We start from the raw sequence: 19,468 nt of genomic DNA on the forward strand, positions 1-19,468 counted from the left end.
CCCAGAAGAGGGCACTCACCAGAACTTACCAGAACCATGCTGGCACCCTGATCTTATACTTCACAGCCTCCAGAACTGTGAGAAATAAATGTGAGTTGTTAAAGCCACCCTGTCTATGCCATTTGATGATAGCAGCCCAAGCTGACTGAGACAAAGACCGATACATAGAGCAATTCAGCCCACATTCACTGAGCAGCCAGCGGTGATGTCCATGGCCCAAGGTCATGGTATTATAATTTGCAAAGTATTAAATACAAATATGAATAAAACATAGATGGGGCTTGCCCTCTGGGAGCTTAAGTGTATTAAGAGAGACAGACACACAGCATCACTGGCATTTAAGTATCATTTCACTATCATATGAGGCTATGAGAGCAGCACAGGGGAGGGGCACTTAACCAATCTGGGAGTTAGGGGAGATTTTGTGATGGAGCTGTTAACACAGAACCCAGTGCACAGGAGGCACTTGATAAATATTTCCTCATTGAATGAATAAACTTGTGTTTGAGGATAATTCTTTGGGTCATATAGGATGGATGGCAGTGGAAGGAGATCAGAGGGAAGAAAGCCAGCTGGGACATGGCTGCGAGGTTTTTACTAGAGTCACCTAATTAAAGATTAAAAGGGCCTACATGAAACAAGTAATTTTAAAGTTGAAAAGAGGAGGAAGGAGACTTGCGATATATTTAGTAGGTGGAAAGAACGGCCTGGGCACAGTGGCTCATGCCTCTAATCCCAGCACTTTAGGAGGCCAAGGCGGATGGATCACGAGTTCAGAAGTTTGAGACCAGCCTGGCCAACATGGTGAAACCCCCTCTCTACTAAAAATACAAAAATTAGCCGGGCATAGTGGCGGGCGCCTGTAGTCCCAGCTACTCAGGAGGCTGAGGTGGGAGGATCGCTTGAACCCGGGAGACGGAGGCTGCAGTGAGCTGAGATCGCGCCACCATGCTCCAGCCTGGGTGACAGAGACACCCTCTCAAAAAATAAAAATAAGTAAGAATGACAAAGGCAGCAGGGCGTTATGATAATGGCTCAATATGAGATGCTCTTCTTGGTCTTCCCCTAAACCTCAGTACTCCCAGAGCAAATCATTCCTTTCGCAAATATTCATCAAGGGCGTCCCGGGTGCCTTGCACTGTGCTAGGCTCTGGGGATATGCCAAGGAATGACCCAGACCCCCAGCCTGTCCTCTTCTTGCTCCTGGGACAGCACAATGTAGATAAGAAGCAGAAGGTGGAAGAAGCCTCTGAACAAGGTAACAAAGGTGAACAACGGTTGTTAACTATGGTCCAGAAAGAAAGGTCAGCAAGATAGAGGGAATCTTTTCTCTACAAAGGGTCACTGAACCACAGGAAGAAAAATCAATAGACTGTTGTGCAAGCAAAGAACAATTTGATTCTCCCCTAGAGAGCCATAGAAAATATTGTATTCATAAGCTCATAAATGTTTGAAAAGGGAATAGAAAACTATTTAATGAGCTCAGAAAATAGTTTCTAAATTTCAGCTCTGATGTTATTGGTACCTGCAGAAGAGAGGTGGAGAGGTTAAAGAGAAAGAGCAAACTAAGACTGCAGAAACCAAGGGAAAAGAAGAAGAAGAAACAGGTGAACATTGCATGAAACAGAGGAGGAAAGAAAAGTAATGGGTACATGAAATAAAACAGAAAGAGAGCCCTGAGAAAAACAGAAGAGATGAAGACAGAAGGCAAAAGACAGTCATCCACAGAAACCAAGGATATAGAGACACATGAAATAGACAGATAGAAATGCAAACACGTGATCAGAGGAGCAGGTTTACACAGACAGAACGTTCTACAGAAAGTGCCCAGAAAGAGAGACGCCAGACAGTGGCTCAGATAGGAGCATAAAAAGGGAAACGTATTTGAAGCTCAAGTCTATAGATGCATAAATAATAATAATAAATATATGCATGGCTTGTACTGTCTCAAGCACTCTTCCAAGCACTTTATATATTATTTAATCCTTATAAGAGCCTTATGAGGGAAGCGCTATTATCATCACTGTTGTTGTCCCCATTTTTCAGATGTAGAAGCTGGGTCAGAGCGGTGAAGTTACTTGCCTGAGGTCACACAGCTGGCTAATGACATGACTGAGACTTGGACACAGGCAGTCTAGTCTTAATAGCTGTGTGCTCTTAATACTGCCCTATATCCCTCTAATTATTGTCTAATATATGCACAAATAAACCATGGCAAAGATGCACAGAGGGAGAAAAGTCAAGAAGAAAGCCCACACAGTCACTGTCACAAGACATGAATAAACTCCATTGTATTAGTAAGATTTCACGGTGCTAATAAAGACATACCAGAGACTGGGTAATTTATAAAGAAAGGAGGTTTAATGGATTCACAGTTCCACATGGCTGGGGAGGCCTCCCAGTCCTGGCAGAAGGCAAGGAGGAGCAAAGCCACATCTCACATGGTGGTAGGCAAAGAAAGAATGAGAGCCAAGTGAAACCGCTTGGGTCTCTTTTCTTATAAAACCATCGGATCTCATGAGACTTACTCACTACCATGAGAACAGTATGGGGGAAACCACTGCAGTGATTCAATTATCTCCCACTGGGTCCCTCCCACAACATATGGGCATTAGGGGAGCTATAATTCAAGATGAGATTTGAGTGAGGACACAGTCAAACCACATCATCTGTCCTTCGTGGGAAAATATCTACACCTTTGGAAATTTTGGAAATTGTGATTAAATATTCTTAAGCTGTGCTGAACGTTCCCAGCTATATGCATAAGAAAGGAGGGAAACGGTGTCCAAATCCCTCCCTCGCAAGGGCCAGGGAAGACCCAGCCAGATACAGGTTAAGGGGCTGCAGGTTGGAAACTGGAGTGCACAGAGTCAAGGCTAAGGGTGAAAATCCCTGCCCAGGCAACAGATTGCTTGGGGCTGGGTGAACCAAGACAAACTCCTGCAAAAAAGATACGATATCTTTTCACGTGGACATGAATGGATAAACAAATCAAGCACTTACTACTATTCTTACTACTAGGAATGTAACAGAAAAAAAGACAGAGAACATCCCATGGAGAACTCTTAGCTAGTGGGAGAGAGACAAGAGCAAACAATTAGAACACGGTGCCGTCAGTCTACACTGCAACAGGGGGAGGAGGAGGGAAGAGCTGGGCTAGGCCAGGCCTACTATATACCTCTGAGGCATCACAGAAGGAGCTGCGAGGGGTGAGACTGCAGCACAAAGGCCCACTTTCTCTTGTGACAGCAGTGGACCTTTGAGACTGAGATACCTGGAGCATTTCAGGTGCTGCTCTGAGTGGGACAATCCACTCCCTAATGTTGTGTTTATATTTTGCTGGTTCTGTAATTAAAGCAAAGTACAAGCAAGTTTGGCTGAGTACAAATCCACAATCATGCAAGCCCAAGGAACTGGGCCAGCCATGGCGTCCAGAGCACGTTGGAAGGTACCTAAGCCACCCAAAGTTTGGGGACTCAGCTCCCCAGAAGACACAAAGCTTAAGCTGAAAACTTAAACAGAACTAGCCAGGTGAGGCAGGAGAAGGAGATGGAGGGGTAAAGACTGTTTGAGAAGCAGGAAGGAGGGAATGTGAAAGCCTGGAGAAGAGAGAGAGAGCACAGAATGTGCAAAATTCTGAAAGAAATCCTGTGTGGCTTGGCAGATGGAGGACTAGGTGGAGAATGCTGGAGAACTATAGCAAGAGTCTTACAGGCATCACAAAATCAACAATGTGGCTTTCTTCTATGGGAAAGGGCAAAGCATTGAAGGGTCTTATTTATATAAGTGACACATGGGATATGCATTTTAGGATGTGCACCCTGGCTTCAGTGAGGATAGATTAGTGGGTCTGCAGAAAGATCCCACTAATCAGTTAGAAAGATAGGCAATGACACAGTGTTGCAGTGGCCACCATCAACTCTTTCTCTCCCTACATGCACATGACAAGAAATGAAACCTAAAATTCCTCTGCTTGAATCGGGGCTGGCCTTAGAAAGTGCTTGAACCAGTAGAATGTGGCAGAAGAAGTGACATTCTGGGATTTCCAATGCGAGGTCATAGAAAGTGTTGTGGCTTCTGCCTGGATCTCTTGGAACGTTCATTCTCTGGACACTTCCCCAAGGAATCCAGCCATTCCCCAAAGGAATTGAGCCTTCTTGAGCTGCAAGAAGCTCAAGTCACATATGGAGGTTCCTTTGAAGATCCTTTAGATGGCAGCTCTAGCTGAATTCCTAGTAAGCAGTCAATGGTAACTTAACTGACATGTGAGCATCACATCTTGGATGTCCAACTCAGGCGAGCTCTCAGATGACTCCAGTGGACTGCAACCCTATGAAAGCCCTCCATTAAGAGTTCCCTGGGCTGGGTGTGCTGGCTCACATCTGTAATCCCAACACTTTGCTGAGGTGGCAGGATCGCTTGAGCCCAGGAGTTGCCTGGGCAACATACGGAAACCCCATCTTTACAACAATTTCAAAAATTAGCTGGGCTTGGTGGCATGCTCCTATAGTCCCAGCTACTCAGGAGGCTGAGGCAGGAGGATTGCTTGATCACAGGAGGTCAAGGTTGCAGTGAGCTGTGATGGTGCCACTGCACACCAGTTTGGGTGACAGAGTGAGATCCTGTCTCAAAAACAGTAACAACAACAACAACAAAATTCCCCAGCTGAGCCCAGGCAGCCCACGGAACTGAGAGAGAATATGAAATCACTGTTTTAAGCCATCAGTTTGGGGGCAGTTTATTATGCAGCAATAGATAACCAACATGCCAGTTAAGAGAGAACAATAGCTATGTGTGTCTGGGCTCTCCAGAAAAATACAATCAACAGTCTATCATCTATCTATCTATCTTATATCTGTATTATCTATCTATGTATGTCTCTATGTATCTTTGTATCTATGTATTTATGTATCTATCTATCTATCTATCGAGACTTAAGAATCGGTCCACACAATTGCAAGGGCTAGCACATCTAAAATCTGTAGGGTAAGCCTGCAGGTTGGACATCCAAGCAGGAGTTGATTCTGCAATCTTGAAGCAGAAATACCTCTTCTCTGGGACACCTCAGTTTTTGCTCTTAAGGCCTTTAATTGATTGGGATGAGACCCACCCACATTATCAACAGAAAGCGCCTTTACTTAATGTCAATTGATTGTTGACGTTAACCACATCTACAAAATACGTCACAGCAACACTTAGATTAGCATTTGATTAAATCACTGGGTACTATAGCCTAGCCAAGTAGACACATACAATTAGCCATCCCAGTAACCCAGACCAGAGATGGGTGGTGGGATTGCAAAAGGATAGATTTAAAACATATTTAGGGTGTGAGACTTTAGCAAAAGTTTGGCGATGGACTAGAAATGGGCACTGAAGGAGAAGACAGCAAGGGTCATGCAGGGGTTTCTGATTCAGGCCACTGGGAGAAGGATGCTGACTTCTCTGACACACAGAGTAGCATAAACGAGAGGGGAGAGGGCAATGATAATAATGAAGGTGGTGACCTGTTGTGGTTTTAATTCATGCTAAGACTTGTAAAGAAAAAAAAAAACGGTATCACGTTGCAGAATCGGAGTGAGATTGTGAAAAAGCAGGACTGTGAAATCTTTGGAAAGAAGTAAGGGGTGCACCCATCCGGCTGCCTTCAGTTGCCATTTGCAATGAGCATAAAGCTGTGACAGAAGTGACTTGCAAGGATCCCTCCAGGGGTCTAATTGCAAGAGTGTCCTTTGCCTGCCAAAGCGGGTGGATCACGAGGTCACGAAATCGAGACCATCCTGGCTAACACAGTGAAACCCTGTCTCTACTAAAAATACAAAAAATTAGCCAGGCGTGGTGGCACGTGCCTGTAGTCCCAGCTACTCGGGAGGCTGAGGCAGGAGAATCGGAGGCTGAGGCAGGAGAATCGCTTGAACCCGGGAGATGGAGGTTGCAGTGAGCCGAGATTGCGCCACTGCACTCCAGCCTAGGCGATGGTGAGACTCCGTCTCAAAAAAAAAAAAAAAAATTAAAGCTGATTGTGAATTGCTAAGTGTGAAAAACACAAGTTCTAAAAATACAAAATCAACAGTTAAGATGAATGTTAAGATTTCAGAATATATTTTAATTTGCAGACAAAAAAAATCTAGGTCACTGCCATTATTGTTCAACATGTGAAGAAGAAAATGTAAAGAATCCAATTTTTGTTGACGGATTACAAACTTTTATTTAGTTAGATATTTTTAGGGAAGGAAAAGGGAAGAGTAGGAAACTTTTTTTTTTTTGCAGACTTTGGCAACATATTGAGAGCCTGAATTAACACTGAATCCTATGAAAACAGTTTTGTAATTATAATGCTGAATCAGTCTTATGTGTAATTACACCAATATGCTACTCTGTGAAACATTTCTTAAGGGAAATGTTCGTGGTATATTTTGTATTTATGCCACCGTCTTTTATAAAAGGTCTCATTATTTCATGAACTTCAATTTACCAGACCAAGTCCTAACTGTAGGCTTAGGCGAGGGCCAGCAATGCACGTATATTTCAAGGAGCTTCGTCTGTGCTCTGAGAAACTGTGGCTTGCACAGGTGGAGAAACAGGTAGGCAGTTCAGTTCTGCTCATGGCCATTTAATGAGGCGGGTTCACATACCTAAAGGGGCCCTAACTGCTCCCAGAAAGCCAGCGCGCATCTCAGGCATTGTTCCAGGACAGCTCCCACGGTTCGCTGTGGAATTCATCATCTTCCGCTTTTTGGCTTCAGTCCCACCCTCAGCTTCTGTTTTTGCCTGGCCTCTGGGAACTGCTTTTGGCTTCTGGCTCCCTTCCAAATCCTAACTTTTCATCTATGCCCTTAGGCTTCACCCAGCAGAATCTCAAATAAGAATGATCCCTTCCTACCCTGGGTTCGTCAGCCCTTACTTAGCCCTAGTCAAGGGCTAAGTAATCTGGGGGCGGGGCGGGAAGCGTAACTCTTGGCTCTGCCTATACTCGAGCTGATTAATTTTCAGGGAATTCAGAGCGACTCCTGATTAGACCTCAGAGCACGTGGTTTGACCGGCCATCTGGAAAGGGAGGGACAAGCCACAGACAGTTCACATAAAGGTAAATCCTTTTCTACGGAAAATAATGCACAGAAAGACGATAACCTAGAAAGTTGAAGTTTAATACTTTCTGCTTGGTGTGACCTACTTTCCATCATGAAAAGACCAAAGAAAGTTCAAACAGAACGAACTGAACAGGAAGAGTTGGTCCTTACCAAGAACGTGGTATAATCCATATGAAATGATCACAAAAGCAAAACTGGGGTTTATAATTGTTTACACATCCCCCTAGGCAGAGGACTGGAACAGAAATTATTATAGCGTTATTGCTCCATCACAGACTTGCTGTATTTATTGCAGATACCAAGAGTTTAAACTAGTTAGTAAAATATTAATTGTAAGCCAGAAAAATGATATTAAACTGGAAATAATCAGAATAGCTACCATGTGCTGAGATTCTAATATATAACGGACTCTGTACTGAGCATTTGACATATTGAATATTCATAAAAACTCACAGAGGTTAAGTATTGCTCCATTTTACTGATAAAGACCCTGGCTAGGAAAACTGGCTTAGCCTAATTAAGAATAAAGACGTTGCCATAAATAACCAGCGGCAAAGGTAAAATGGTGCCTTTAAGATGTTCTAGTAGAAACTCATTCACTTACAGGGGAGACCAAATTTAAAAGAAAATGAAAGATTAGGGATAACAAACAAGAAACATCAATAATAAAATGCCTGAAACAAACAAGACACATGGAGTCAACTTAAAGCTGAGCCTAGAAACCAGACTGTACTCCCCAGCCCTTTCCAACTCCTAGTTCCTATAGTGAGTCTTAACCTATTTTCTGAACCACCTAGAAAGATCCTTTGTTCTTCCTGATGCATTACATGAAACACATGACTCAGATTAACCAGGTCTGTAAGTTAAATAAACACACACACACACATACACACACAAATGAAAATGTATTAATCGTGGCTAGTGTAATGAAGGTGAATTTCAGGATAATACATCAGCAATGACTTAATCAGGTTGTCCAGGGAAGGCTTCCCTGAGGAAGGGATAACTGGTTCTAAACTGGTTGGAACAGGGGTGGAAGTGGTTGGAGCGATGTGGCCAAAGTCCATAGTCCCTCCAGTTACTGGGCAAGAAGTAAATGAGAAGGATTCATCGTGGTTCATGGTGACCAGTTTGAAGGTCATGGAATAAGTAGAAGGTACTATGAAAGAGTAGGTATAGACAGCTCCTTCCAGGATTTGGCTGTGTCATGGAGGACAAAGCATCTTTGAGTATTTAAGAAATGAAACAAAAAATAAAATCGAGATGGCATGCTGACATACTGTGATTTTAGAATCGACTGGCTCACAATGAATGCTTGCTTCACACCAAAGGAGTAGTTTATGTTATTAAGAAAGCAGTGATCTAGCCCCAGCTACTCAGAAGGCTGAGGCGGGAGGATCGTTTGAGTCCAGGAGTTCGAGACCAGCCTGGGCCACATAGTGAGACTCTATCTCAACAAAACAAAAATGATCTAAGAAATCCAGTGATTTAGGGATTCCAAAGGCAGGAAAACATTCCATTTCAGCCCCAATAGATTGGAGGAAAATTAAGAGCTTCAAATAGACACCACCTTTTTTTTTTTTTTAGCAACACTTCTATACCTCAGTTAAAATAGAGTTGTCTATTGAACTAGCCACTTGGTACATTGGGAAAAATCCCAGCAACCTACAGGGGAGCTGTCTGTAGTGTGTGTGATCATCAGGCTGACATCACACTGACAGGTAAGATACGGCCATTGATAGTTATCCCTGCTTCAGGTTAATCCGTGACACTAATCTCAGAGTAGAGTTTGATCTTCAAACTAGGGCTCCCTCAAAAAATTGGGAAGGTGGCATGACCTGTACATTTAGAATCAGAAAGTCAGACATCAGTGATTGCCCCTTAATGAATCTAGTGAGATACAAAATGGAAGACATGGTATTCAGAAAAGCCAAGAATATTATGAGACCTCAATAACTGGAGAAGCCTCATGTCATCATCTTGCCACTTTTCCCTTTCCCTGAAACTGCTGAGTGTTCCCTGCCCCCACCCCAGCATCTCTCTTCTAATTGCTCTACTGGGCTTCTCAGTCCATGTCTTCATCACTTCACACCTGGCCTAGTGCAGAAGAGACCACCTGTCCTATCTATCCTGCACAAGTCTACTGCACTAATCATTTTGACATGTGATGGCAGAGGGGGAAATGGATATTGAGAATTCCAAGCCTAGATATCCAGTTCCTTCATTTACTAGTGATGACACCTTGGAAAATTCACCTCAATTCTCTGAACCTCTACCTCTTCATTTGTTAAATGGGGTTAAAAAAAAAAAGTTAAATTTCTTCCAGGATAAAAGTAAAAAAAAGTTTTAGTACTGTAACCAGGACATCTATAGTTAACCTTCATTTTACGTTAAATTATTCCACCATCACATACTAGATGAAACCCAAACTCCTAGGGCCCCACATAACATGACAGCTAAAGAAAGAAAATGAATAAATACCCAAAGGAAATGAAATCAATATGTTAAAAAGATACCTACACTCCCACGTTTACTACAGCATGATTCACAATAGCCAAGATGTAGAATCAGCCTAAGTGTCCATCAGTGGCTGAATGCATAAATGAAATGTGGTATATATACACAGTGGAATAGTATACAGCCTTAAAAATGAGGAAATTCTGTCATTTGCAGACAACAAGAATAAACCTGGAGGGCATTATGCTAAGTGAACTAAGCTAGGCACAGAAAGACAAATACTGCATGGTCTCACTTACATGTGGAATCTAAGAAAGTTGAACTTATAGAAGTACAGAGTAGAATGGTGGTTACAAGAGGTTGGGAGGAGATGATGGTCAAAGGGTACAAAGTTTCAGTTGGGCAGAAAGAATACATTTTTCAAGATCCATTGCACAACATGGTGACCATAGTTCCTAATAATGTGTTGCAGATTTCAAAACTGCTAAAAGAGCAGATTTTAAATGTCCTCACTACAAAAAAAAGTTAAGCATATGAGCTGATGGATATGTTAATTAGCTTGATATAATTATTCCACAGTGTATGCATATATCTGAACACCATATTTTATTCCATAAATAGATACAATATTCATCAATTAAGAATAAACATTTAAATTTAAAGGAATAGTAAGTAAAACTCTTCAAAAAGTCCAAATTCAATCAGCAACTCAGATGTCTAAGTTTTTCCCTTAACAGCTAATGCGTACATTGATATTGTTAAGTTTGTAAAAGACCAGCTCATATATTTGAGTAGAATGTCAGAACTAACGCAAGGTAAAATGAAATATAAAAGAATACGATGATTAAAGCAAAGGATAGGAAGTCAATTGAAATATAAACTCATGAGTGAAGGAACAATGTTAAAACACTGGAGAAAGATCTATCTACTTTGATATTGTACCAGTGTAAACAATGTAATGTACCAATGAAGACATCGCAAGCAATGTTATAAGGAAAAGAGAATTTGAAACACAAGGCAGCCTAAAAGGGACCTTATTTGACATGTGAACATAAAAATATATAGCTAATATTGAGTACAACTTGGGAGATAAATTTTGAAGGAGAATTTAGAAGACCAGTGAACCCCACGTGAGTTCCATATACTTTGATGGCAAAGTTTATATTCTGAAGACCAAGGAGAGGAGCTCGTCCCTAAATGTGCAAGAGTTAGTTTCTGTTATTAAATACGGCAGAAGTAATGACATGGTGTGGTTTCTGTTGCTTTTCCTAAATGCACAGGCATGCTGTATGGTAATGACAAATAGAAGATGATACGACAGTATATTAATGCTGAAAAATGGTCTTGATGCAGAGGAAACAAAGAAAAAAGCTTTTTCAATCTGACAACTGACCCAAATCACCTATCATAAAGTACACATATCTTATTAAATTAAAAAAAATAAAATATGTATTGCTTTCAGCTGTCAATGTAGTCACCGTGTATGAATTGTAAACAGCAAACATTTAGAGGCTCAGAAAAATGAACTTAGTCTTGTATTATCGAAAGAAGCCCCTAGCAGAGATGATTTTTGGTTTTCTCCAAGAACTTTGTCCTACAGAACAAAATGCCTGGGACATAATAAGGTTCAATAAATGTTAATTGAATGAAAAAGTGTAAGCTCACAAAACACTTACCAAAGTCAAACAATACTGTTGCTTTTGCAGAAATGGTTCAGAAAATAAGTGAAAACTCTGTGGTAAAACTAAGTGTGGTTTTCCAGTTTTATGATCTAATGCAAAAATTTGATTAACTTATCCCATCTCTTTTCATAATTTATATCGTTTCACAAAGTTAAATCATTAAATGGTATGGTTTGAATAATGTAAATGTCATATAGCTAAAACAATTAACATAGGTGGTAGATATGCAGGTGTATTTTGTTTAACACTATTTTCTTCAAAGAACATACATAAAAATGAAAGCAATATGGTGACTGTTATTTTAGAAATATCAATGAATCTACAAATACAGCACTGGAATCTTTTCTCACATATCCAACACAAGAAAGACAAAGGAATAACTTCCAAGAAATTTTAATCAAACCTGAGGGGATAATACAAGATTTAATAAAATTGCCACAGTGTAATAGTTATCTGTAACAAAGTAATCAGTCACGAAATACCTGTTTTACAAGTCATTTGAAAGGTATCTCATTTGCATGAGTCATAAATGTGTGGGTTGACATAATAGCACTGTTTCCTGCCACTAAGTTTTCAGTAAATATGTGATTGATAATATTCAGTCATCTTGGATTCCAGCTCATCTCTTTGAAACATGACGATGTCTATAAAAATCAAATGGTATTAGTGGCTCCAAAAGAAACTAAGAAACAAAATAATAGTGCGTGTATTTCGGGGTTGGGGGCGGGAAGAAAGTAAAATAGAAATTAAGCACTGTTACTGTGTACCTATTAGTTTTCTGTAATTGGTTACACAAATGAATACGGTTCTTTTAAGTTAGAAAACTATTCAAGAAAGCTAATGCAGTAATTACCATGCAAGTTACCTAGGGAATCTAAGACTAATTACTGGAGCTCAAAGATCTGCGGGGATAAAACCTGCTTACCAGAAGTTTCCAGAGCTTCCCAAAGAAGCCTTCATGGGTGAAGCAGAAGAACTGGGGAAGGAGGACTAGAGGGCGTCTCATATCATGTTTAATTTAAATTTAACCATCTCAATGTTATTCTCAAATGGCTAAGTGTCACTCTCAAGCAAATGATTATCCATCAGTTTTCTAAAAATCAGAGGGAGAGACTGTGAAGAGCAATAATTTCTTAGACTGAAATCCAGGTAGATTTTTCACAAATTATTCTGTGCATTAGCTTGTCCTTAGAGGGAAGGGGGTGGGGACCTCTTATAAGAGAATCAATCAAGCTTTTAAAAGCAGAAAAGGCAGACACCTCAACATTGTTGACTTTGTACTGCTACACCTAAAAGAAATTAGATACCAAGAAAGAACAGAGAGCAGGACATCTTCAACTCTTACTTAAATCTCTCTTTAACTGAGTTCAACTAGTATCTCACAAAATGTAAATTCATAGCGGAAACTTAGAATCTGTGGTAAATTTCAGGTAAATCTGAGCCATACTCACACCTATGCTTGGGATAACCATGCCATCTTGGAAGGTGGTTGGATAGGCATCCTGGATAGGCAATTGAATCCCAGAGTCTCAGGGCCAGAAAGATCCTTAGAAATACATTAGTCCATGTGGAAGGTTCTAGACTCGGAGAATCTGATGAAAGCCACAGATTCTTTTCCCAGAAACATGTACAAAATCTCACAATTTTGAGAGTTTTAGGAAACCGCTTTCATGGACTTCAGATTAAGAATCTTCCTAGTTAAGCCTTTCATGTTTCCGGGTAAAAGCTTGGAAGTTTGAGACTCAAGTGCCAAGCTGCCAAGTTCTCAGACCCACAATTAAGTGCCGAATGAGTAAAAGCTTAGGAATCTATAAAAAGAGGACAAACCCCCTCGTAGCACAAGAAAGTTAAAATAAAATTGCTGAGAAGATAGACTTGGAGAAGCCCTATCTCTTATAAAAGCCAGATTTAAACTGCAGTTGCTTTTCTTTTTTGAGAGAATTCATTTTCTCTTAGCATTTATATTTTCCCCAGACCAAGGAAAAGGTCTTCTGTATCCAGTTGTCCTAAAGTCAGCTCAAACACATCCTGTCCAAGATGCTTTTATCTTCTCAATCCAATTTCTCTTTGAGATCTTTCTGTCAGTAGCAGCATGAGTATTCCAGATGCAAGATTTCTCATTTGACTTTATTTTTCTTCTCCTTCAATGAGAGAACTGGAAGTCAACAAGTAACCAAGTCCTACCAAGTCTTCAGTCATAGAGCAATTTATTGGGTACCATTTATGTGATAGGCACTGGAGATACAAAGATAAACAAGATAATGCCATGTCCCCAAAGGGCTCATAGTCAAGCATCTCTCTCTTGATATTTTCATAGCTACCGTTGATGTTTTAGGTGGTCACCATTCTGTAGTTACTTGTCTACAACCAGCCCCTACCTGCTCTGATTTTTCTACACTACTCCCTCCCTCCTAATACTCCAACTTGCTTTCATTCATTATGCTGTCCGAATACTTTCCCTAAAACAATAAATTCAATTTGTAATTCCTTTGCTAGCAATATTGCTCTTGGGCTCCTGGTATCTACAGAATGTCTGTGGACTTTACTCTGATAACCAGATCTCCGTGCATCAGATCCTTCCTTGTCTACCTGAAATTATCCTCTTTATCTTGCGTACCTAATAGTACAAGTTCATTGCTACAGCCCAGCTGGCCTTGAATCTTATTGCCTTTCTTCCTGGCCTCATCACTCCCAAATTGGTCTCACCCTCCCTTTGCAGCCATCTTCAGAGTTATAGCTCAAGTTCTGCCTCTTTTCACAAAATATTTCAAAAAACTATATCCCACAGTGATCTTGCATTAATATATGACAGTATTTGTCTAAATCACTCATTCTGATATTCAATCATAAATATTCATACTTATATTTCTTGTCTTTCTAAAGTGACTATAAATTCTTTCAGTTCAGTAAGAAAACCTGACACTTTTTTGTTTACTTTCATGCATCCATTTCTTTAATTTTTTTTTTGTTGAGGCCCTATTTTGTGCCCAGCACTCTACCAGGAACAAAAAAAGACTACAGTGCTCTAAACTATACAGTGCATAGTTTAGAAATATGCCCATAAAAAGAACATTACAATATAATAAATATTCAAGTCAATAAATAAATGTCTGTGTGCCTGTTCTCTTCTATGACAACAAAATGTATTATAGCCCCAGAGGTTTACTTTTTTTTTTTTTGAGGCGGAGTCACTCTGTCAGCCAGCCTGCAGTGCAGTGGTACAATTTAGATCACTGCAACCTCCGCCTCTCAGGTTCAAGTGATTCTCCCGCCTCAGTGATTCTTCTGAGTACCTGGGATTACAAGTATGCCCCGTTATGCCCAGCTAATTTTTATATTTTTAGTAGAGATGAGGTTTCACCATGTTGGCCAGGCCAGTTTCGAAGTCCTGGCCTCAAGTGATCCACCCACCTCGGCCTCCCAAAGTGCTTGGATTGCAGTTATGAGCCACTGCGCCTGGCCTAAGATGTTTACTTAAATTGGCCCTGAAGGGATGGATAGGCCATTTGGAGTAATTGTCATGGTTACTGATGCATTTTTTTTAATGTGAAAATGGTACTAAGGTAATAATGGCTGTACCCTCCATGGACCAGCCATCTATACAGATTCTATACCTCATAATCTGCAGCAGTGACTCTCATACAGCTCTGGGTTTGAAGAGACTGATTTTTGTCCAAAAAAAAAGAAAGGAAAGGAAAGGAAAGGAAGACAAAAGATTTACAGATAGTACAGTTATTAAATGGAGCCAGACATTGTGAGTGGATACTTAGAGAGATGATTTAAGGCTCTGAATAAGGTTCCCTTCCCCCAAGGGAATCCCCAAGAAGGGATTTCCTTTTGCTCCTATCGGGCATCTAAGCTAAGGGCAGATCTAAATCCAGCTCAGGATGGAAATGTTTCAAAGTTGGCCTTCAGTTCTTTTTTTTTTTTTTTTCTTTTGAGACGGAGTCTCTCTGTCATGTCACCCAGGCTAGAGGGCAATGGCACAATCTGCAACCTCCGCCTCCTGAGTTCAAGCGATTCTCCTGCCTCAGCCTCCTGAGTAGTTGGGATTACAAGTGCATGCCACCACGCCTGGCTAGTTTTTTCTTTTTTTTTGTATTTTTAGTAGAGACGGGGTTCCACCATGTTGGTCAGGCTGCTTTTGATCTCCTGATCTCGTGATCCACCTGCCTCAGCCTCCCAAAGTGCTGGGATTACAGGCGTGAGCCATACGCCCAGCCCCTTCAGTTCTTTTAAAAACTGGTTTTTCCAGGGATTCAAAGTTGGCCTTCAGTTCTTTTGAAAACTGGTTTTTCCAGGGATTGCTGGAAGCTCTGCTCAGCTTCTCTGCCTCTCAGCCAAATTTTGCTTTTGTATTCGGCAAGTTCTTTATGAGAAAAACCAGCCCAAATTGATGGGTTCTCTTCACCTTCTGGGCTTTAGTCCTTTAAATTCTCCCTGCCTTCGTGGCAGGGAGGACCTGCTCCAGTGTCCTCACACAGGTGTTTGGTAGACTTTGTTTTATTTTCATTACTCTCAAGAGGCTTGGTCTGAACTTAACATCCAGAAGTAAAAGCTCCTATACTCCCTACTTTGATCATTACAGTCATTACAAATCTATCTTTCCAGCTAATTATCTTAGATTGATCCTCAATAGCTCACTACCTGAATCTCTCCCTCTTCTTTTTTTGTCTATTCTGCATATGCAGAAAGGTTTCTCAAAATCAGACTCTGTTATCACTTGTTGACCCTGTGATCATTTAGGTTATGATTGTGCAATTTTCAATCTAATCTTCCTGCCACCAGGACCTCTCAAATCCAGTCTCAAATAGATTGAATTTGGCATAAAACGTCCTGGAAATGAAATAGTTAAACAGGAATCCCCTTTCCAGCCTCTCTTCCTAAAATATCAGATAGGAAAGATGTTTAATGGTATCCTCCAGGAAGTCATGATATCCATGTGTCTACCCAGTGGAGGGAAGATATACCCATTTTAGCTTTGACATCACCAGGAAGGCACTCTTTCACCTACTGGGGGTGGAGCAGAACCCTCCTCACATTGGTAGCAGAATCAAAGGCAGTTGGTCCAATCATACCAGCATATTCTGACTAAAGAAGGAACAGGCAGAGCCACTATATAAGGCAAACAAGAAGAGCTGCCTTCCCACATAAAAAAAGAGAACCATACTGCAGATATTTCTTTGAGTATTTTAGGGGAAAGCAAAATCTCTTTAGTAATATTTTTTACAAGTTTAATGCTTCAAGTAAACTTTGAAAATAATGAGTAAAGGTGAAGACATGTCTCTGGATTGTAATAGGATAAAATAATTTGGCATAGGACGAAATTGGAATGGGATGTACAGGAAAGAATCAGAATGTGGAAAAGGAGGAGGAAGAGGAAGAAGGAGGAGAAGGAGGGAGGAAGGAAGGAGAAGAAAAAGAATAAGAAGGAGGAGGAGGAAAGAAGAAAGAAGAAGAGGAAGAGGAAAAAGAAGGAGGAGGAGGAGGAAAGAAGAGAAAGAAGAAGATGATGAGGAAGAAGGAGGAGGAGGAAAAAGAAAAGAAGCCCCGCCCCCCCCAAAAAACCAGAGCAATCTAGACCAAGCACAGAGACAACTGACCTTGATCTATGATATGTGGAGGTATGGGGGTAAGAACTATCAGATGAGTACTGATGCTGCCTCACTGCATATTGCTTTAACAAAGTTTATTTCTGTCTGGATGGGCTACAAGTTTTCCAGCTACAGCCCTATAATAGTCAAGTGATAACCTGGTTTTGCCAGTTGACACCTCCTTCCTGGGTTATTACTTAAAGCAACTCACGCCCCTGAATGTCACTTGTGTTAAAAAGTGAATGAGGAAAAACTGGTAGAAAACAAAAGTTGTTCTAAAGTGATGGGATTAGAGATTATGTTTTCCAAACATACTTTAATATGATGACATTTTATTTACTAAACAAATAAATACTAAATGTAAATGGTACCAAAAAACACAACATCTTCTAAAATATAACTTACAAAACACACTAAAATCTTTCTTTTGAATTTGGGAACTTTTGTAATTCAAACAGTAACATAATGCAAATTTCTACACAAGAGATGGAGATGGAATGCCCTGTGCCTCATGAGAGGGTCTTAGAATTCAGTTGGCCTCATTGCCAGCTGGGGTTGGTTCTACTTCTCTTTTTAATAACATATTGCCTATTTTTCTACAAAGCAAATGAACAAGACATTTTTTAAATCTCATATTATTTATGAAAAAAATTACCTAAAATTTGCATATTCTTCTGCTTGCCGTTTCCATGGACAACTCTGTATATCTGTGATAATCTGAAGGTAGTCGTTCTCTGAATACCTAAAAATTAAATGTCAATATAATTAGAAAATAATGATCTCATATGTAAGTCTTGTTAGAAGATACTGTTATAATCTACTCCCTTTAGTCTATAAATATTTTTTGATATAAGGTGAGGCAGAAATAATTAAAATCATACTCATTTCAAAACAGTGAGAAAATACAATTTGTAAATGATTATTATGTTGGTTTAGGGATTTATAATTTGCACATGTCTTAAGCCAAGTGTAGTATTAAAAACCGTGACAACACACCAACTTGCATATGTATCTAATGGACATTTCACCTTGGCTTAAAATAATTGACAAATATATATTTATAGATGTTTTATAGATGTTTGCCATAAATATGTACTCAATAGATTTTTTCAGACTCTAAGTTCACATATTTACCTTGGAATGTATAGACAAAATTTTCCTCCAAATAATTATCTTAAGTTATAATTTTGAACTGTACATTCAACACCTAGATTGGACTGTTGAGAGAGAAGTTTATTGACATAAAAATCTATAGGTAGAGTGGTATAGTTTGAGAAGCACTGAGCAGGATCCCAGTCCCTGGTAGATCTCTCCCTATCTGAAATTCCACCATTAAGTATTAATTTCTAAAGCACAGAATATCCTTTAGTCTTTGTGTTCTCATTTGAAATGCAAATATCCCTTTGAGTGAGAAAACTCTTAAATTTTATTTCAATTAGTAACTTATTCATTAGTTGCCAGGTATTAGTGATCAAAGGCTCTACAACAATGAGATAGAATATATGTTGAAGACATAATGGAGAAGAAAAATGAAACCAGACTAATATCTAGATTGACAGAACATGGTGAAGAGTACTGGGAACGGGAACATATACATGAAAGACTTTTTCTTATTTTTCTAAGTCTTCTTGAAAGAAAATTGTTTAAAGTGACTATAATAATATTTGAGGTGGGCTTATATATGTAGACATAAATGCATGAACTATAGAACAAAGGCCAGAAAGAGGTGGGGGCGGGAAAGTGGAAATAGAAGTGATATAAATCATTTGACAACTGACACCAGTAAGAAAAAGATGAACACTCTTCACCTAAAACAATGAGCAAAACCAAACAAAATCATAAAAATGTTATCATAAAAATACTCAATCCAAAGGCAGGCAGAAAAAGAGGAAAGGGAACAAAGAATAGGTAAATAGAGAACAAACAGCAAGATGGCAGATTTAGGCCCAACTGTGTGACTAATCTCAACAAATATAAATGACCTAGGCATACCAATTAAAAGGCAAAAAATTTCAAACTGGGAGAAGAAAGAAGATGATGAAGAAGAAGAAGAGGAAGAAGGGAAGAAGAAGAAGAGGAAAAGGAAGAAGAAGAGGAAGAAGAAGAAGGAGGAGGAGGAGGAGAAGAAGAGGGAGAAGAAGAATCAACCAATCCACATGTTGTCTACATGAAGCATATTTTGTATAAATAAGCAAATAAAAGTAAAAAGAATCATTAAAACAAAGTTAGAAGGGCTATATTCATAGTGTATTTCTGAGCAAGGAATATTACGACAAGAAAATAATATTCCCAAGCAAAGAATATTAGTGAAAAATGAGATTAGAGTAGAAATTGATAAAATCTTTAAAATTCAATGAGATCAAAAGCTTGTTCTTTGAAAACATCAATTAAATTGATAAAAACGCTTGCCACACTGATTAGAAAAAAGTCGGAGAAGATACAAATGACCAGTACCAGAAATGAGAGAGGATGGAGCACTAAGAATCCTTAAAACATTAAAAGTATAATAACTTTATGCCAAAATAGTTGGTGACTTAGGTGCAATAGAGATATGTGTTGAAAGACACAAACTACCAAAGGCCACTCAAGAAGAAATTAATAACATAAATAGTCCTATAGCCATTAATAAAATTGATTTTGTAAT

The 19,468-nt window shown here is 39.7% G+C and overlaps 1 protein-coding gene across 2 annotated transcripts in view; it reads right to left on the bottom strand.

Annotated features, from left to right (window-relative positions):
• The window catches only part of ST8SIA6 (ST8 alpha-N-acetyl-neuraminide alpha-2,8-sialyltransferase 6), a 137,788-nt gene that overhangs the window by 26,766 nt on the left and 91,554 nt on the right, over positions 1–19,468 (bottom strand). For both annotated transcript variants that reach the window (XM_031014960.3, XM_055352244.2), the window contains one exon: positions 17,480–17,566. In XM_031014960.3, coding sequence (XP_030870820.2) covers positions 17,480–17,566 — 87 coding nt within the window. The remainder of the gene's footprint in view (positions 1–17,479; positions 17,567–19,468) is intronic.

Source organism: Gorilla gorilla, chromosome 8 (genome assembly GCF_029281585.2).
Source record: "Gorilla gorilla gorilla isolate KB3781 chromosome 8, NHGRI_mGorGor1-v2.1_pri, whole genome shotgun sequence".
Classification (NCBI taxonomy): Eukaryota; Metazoa; Chordata; class Mammalia; order Primates; family Hominidae; genus Gorilla; species Gorilla gorilla.